General features: G+C 37.4%; 1 protein-coding gene across 1 annotated transcript; it reads left to right on the top strand.

The window, feature by feature from the left end:
• Positions 1 to 312: 312 nt before the first annotated feature.
• LOC122655391 (putative nuclease HARBI1) lies at positions 313 to 1,080 on the top strand. The gene is made up of 3 exons (XM_043849588.1): positions 313 to 507; positions 600 to 831; positions 914 to 1,080. Exons 1-3 carry the CDS (start codon positions 313 to 315, stop codon positions 1,078 to 1,080), a joined length of 594 nt encoding a protein of 197 aa, XP_043705523.1.
• Positions 1,081 to 3,214: the final 2,134 nt, after the last annotated feature.

The raw sequence follows: 3,214 nt of genomic DNA on the forward strand, positions 1-3,214 counted from the left end.
GTGTATATTTAGCGGTCATGACAACAATATACCAGTTAAGAATGACTCTTCAAGTGATGAGGATGACTTGATAATGGTAGCTGCAACTTTAGTTGCCGCACAATCTCTATATACAAGAGAACCTTGTAGGGATGGTAGACATCCAGGATCAATTATGGTCCATGAAGTTTTGAGTGGTCATGCGGACCGTTGCTTTTGAAGTTTAGCATGGAAAGACATGTCTTCCAAAATCTATGTACACTGATGATATCTAGAAAGTGGTTAAAAGACAGTCGATATTTAAGGGTGGATGAACAAATAGCCATGTTTATGATGATAGTAGGAAGGGGTTTCTCTAATCGGGATATTCAAGAGGAGTTTCAACATTCTGGAGAGACCATTAGCCGTACATTCAAGCGTGTTGTAATGGCTATGGGAAAATTGGCAAAAGAAATGATCACACCACCAGACATCCAGAAAATTCAGTTAGACATGCAATCAAAACCAAAATACTATCCTTTCTTTAAGGTAATATACAATCAATACAAGTATGAAAATTCAATTATTTAAATTTTTCTTATTTTAGTATGACAAGTTTATTTTATGAAATCTGTTTTTAGGATTGTATTGGAGCAATAGATGGTAGTCATATTAGTGCCATAGTGCCTCAACAAGATGCTACTCGCTACAGAAATCGAAAGGGCATTACCACACAAAACGTGATGTGTATATGTTCTTTTGATATGCGATTCACGTATGTTTATGCGGGTTGGGAGGGCAGCGCTAATGATTGTCGTATATTTGAACGTGCAAGGAGAGATCCAACATTACAGTTCCCACATCCACCTGAAGGTAAAACCCATTTAATTCTACTGATATATGAAGTACTTAATGGTAAAGTTGAGTTTTTCCTTACAATGGTTTGTATGTGTAGGAAAATATTATGTTGTAGACTCTGGGTATGCAAGTCAAGTTGGTTACTTAACTCCATTTCGAGGTGAGAGGTACCATATTCCAGACTACAAGGGAGCTGGGAGAAACCCAAAGATCGCTAAAGAGCTCGTTCAACTACGGACATTCCTCACTTCGGAATGTAATTGAGCGTACATTTGGGGTTCAAAAATAGGTTTAGAATATTAAGACATATGACTAGTTACTCAATCGAGATCGACTTACATTGTGATGGCCTGTTGTGGGTTGCATAATTTTATTCGTGACGAACAAGAGGCAGATAAAATATTTGTGGTTTAAGTGTCGATGACAAAGTAGTCATAGATCCACCGAATCTCGTACACTTGCCTTATGATACATCTATGTCTACTCTCAATCGAGAGAGAGTGCAAGAATCATGAATGGATTGCGGATAAACATTGCAAATGAATTGGCCATAAGTTGTAGGATGGCACAACTTACATGAGTTTCTTTTGTATTTGTTTGACCAAACTAGATATTCAATCAGAGAGACAATGCAAAAATGTGATTTGAATGAGTTTCTTTTGTATATGTTTGACCAAACTATGGCTTGTTTATGTAACTTCTGTTGGATTTTATAGAGTGATAATTGCGGATGTGAATTTTTTCAATGGATAGAAGAAGGCATGACCTCATCTTCTAGCCAAAGACTAATGTATCGTGGTTTGTCCCTCGGCTCAACAACTGATCCGCTCCGTCTTCTTCGAAATTTCTAAAAGGTTATTGCAAGAGTGCAATTACATCCTCGGAGAATCATGCCAAGATGTTCAAAGACATCCTTAAAGGTCTTACCAAGTTAGACTTGAAGAAAGAAGAAAATTAAATCATGAGAGAGGTTGTCAAAGTTGTAATTTAATGACTTTAATTAACTATAAGTTGACATATTTTAATTATAGACATATTTAGAATTATGTTAAGTTTAGGAATTTATTAGATATTTTAATCTATGTTAAATAAGGAACTTATGAGACAATTTTAATTTATGTTTGTAGAGAAACATGTATTTTGAGGTAAGGATGGCATTATTGTAATTAACATCAAAACTGTTCGAACAAATTTTACCAAACACCATTTCCGTTCAACAAATTCTTGAGAACGTTACCAAATGGTTATTTTTGGTCTCGTAACGCGTTCCAGACGAAGAACGCAAAAGAACGTTCTTAGTCAAGAACGGGCGTTCTTTGTTCAGACCGTTACCAAACGCAGCCTTAATACATACCTTCATTCCATTAGTTTAGGAATAACAATGTTATAGTCAAGGGTAAGTGACAAAAATATTCTAGCGCCTACCCAAAAAAAAAAAAAAAAAGACAAAAATATTCTTGCGAGAAAAAATAAAAAAACCTGCAACCCATCGTTTGGGAAAGATAAGGAACACAATGGAAGCCGAGATCTCAGAAAACCGAGTTTTTGTCACTTTACTCGCCAAAGAGTTCGGTTAATGGGATGAGAACCGAGTTTCTGATGCTAGAATTGAAGAGGAAAACGAGAATCCAAAGGTGCTGGTTGTCTGTTCTCCTTGTCGAAGGAGATAGTTTCTGTTCCCTCAATGGAGACATCCATTAGACTGAAATTGAAGATGATCAGAGACCAAACCTTGGAGACTTTTGCAGTCATTTGCTTGAAATTAGACTCATTTTTACCAATTCCATTCATCAAATCTCCAAACAAGAGGAAGAAAACCGGGACGGCTCCCAAGCTTCCTGTAATCATCAAACAACAGTCGTACTTGTCGGCAAAAGAGAAGAGTTGGTAGAATGGGAGGCTTTGCTCTTTTTTCTTCTCAGCTTCTGGCATACTTTTTGCTTCTGCGGTCTCCACCATTGGAACCCTAGTCAAAGCTCCCTGCAACTTTCGATAGAATAAATTTCGTGGAATAAAAACCCTCATCCCATCTCCTCAAGTGAGTGGCACACCACCTCCATTTAATTGTCGCAAATGATATTTAATTGGGGAGATTTACGTCTACCACCCTCGGAAATTAAAAAATTACTTCTAAAACCCTTGAGTACTTACTAGGAAAAAAAAAAATCAAAACTTCAAGAAGAAAAGACGCAAAAAACTCCTCTCCGAACCCTAGCCTCCCGACCTCATTATTCCATTCATTCATCTTTGCATATATCGGTTTCGGCTCCTCCGCCACCTGCGCCTCCACCTCCTCTCTTCATTCCGGAATCCATTGCAATCGCAGGTTCGTCGACCTTCTCTCTCTGTCTTCCACTTTTCTTTTAATCTCTTATAATTTTTTTTCCTGCGTTTTTGG

The sequence above is a fragment of the Telopea speciosissima genome, chromosome 3, assembly GCF_018873765.1.
Source record: "Telopea speciosissima isolate NSW1024214 ecotype Mountain lineage chromosome 3, Tspe_v1, whole genome shotgun sequence".
NCBI lineage: Eukaryota > Viridiplantae > Streptophyta > Magnoliopsida > Proteales > Proteaceae > Telopea > Telopea speciosissima.

Excerpts from the sequence above, each read along its gene's own strand:
- LOC122655391 (XM_043849588.1), top strand. The coding sequence starts at position 313 with ATGATAGTAGGAAGGGGTTTCTCTAATCGGGATATTCAAGAGGAGTTT. Across the intron at positions 508-599 it reads AATACTATCCTTTCTTTAAG|GATTGTATTGGAGCAATAGA; the intron begins GTAATATACAAT and ends ATCTGTTTTTAG. Across the intron at positions 832-913 it reads GTTCCCACATCCACCTGAAG|GAAAATATTATGTTGTAGAC; the intron begins GTAAAACCCATT and ends TTGTATGTGTAG.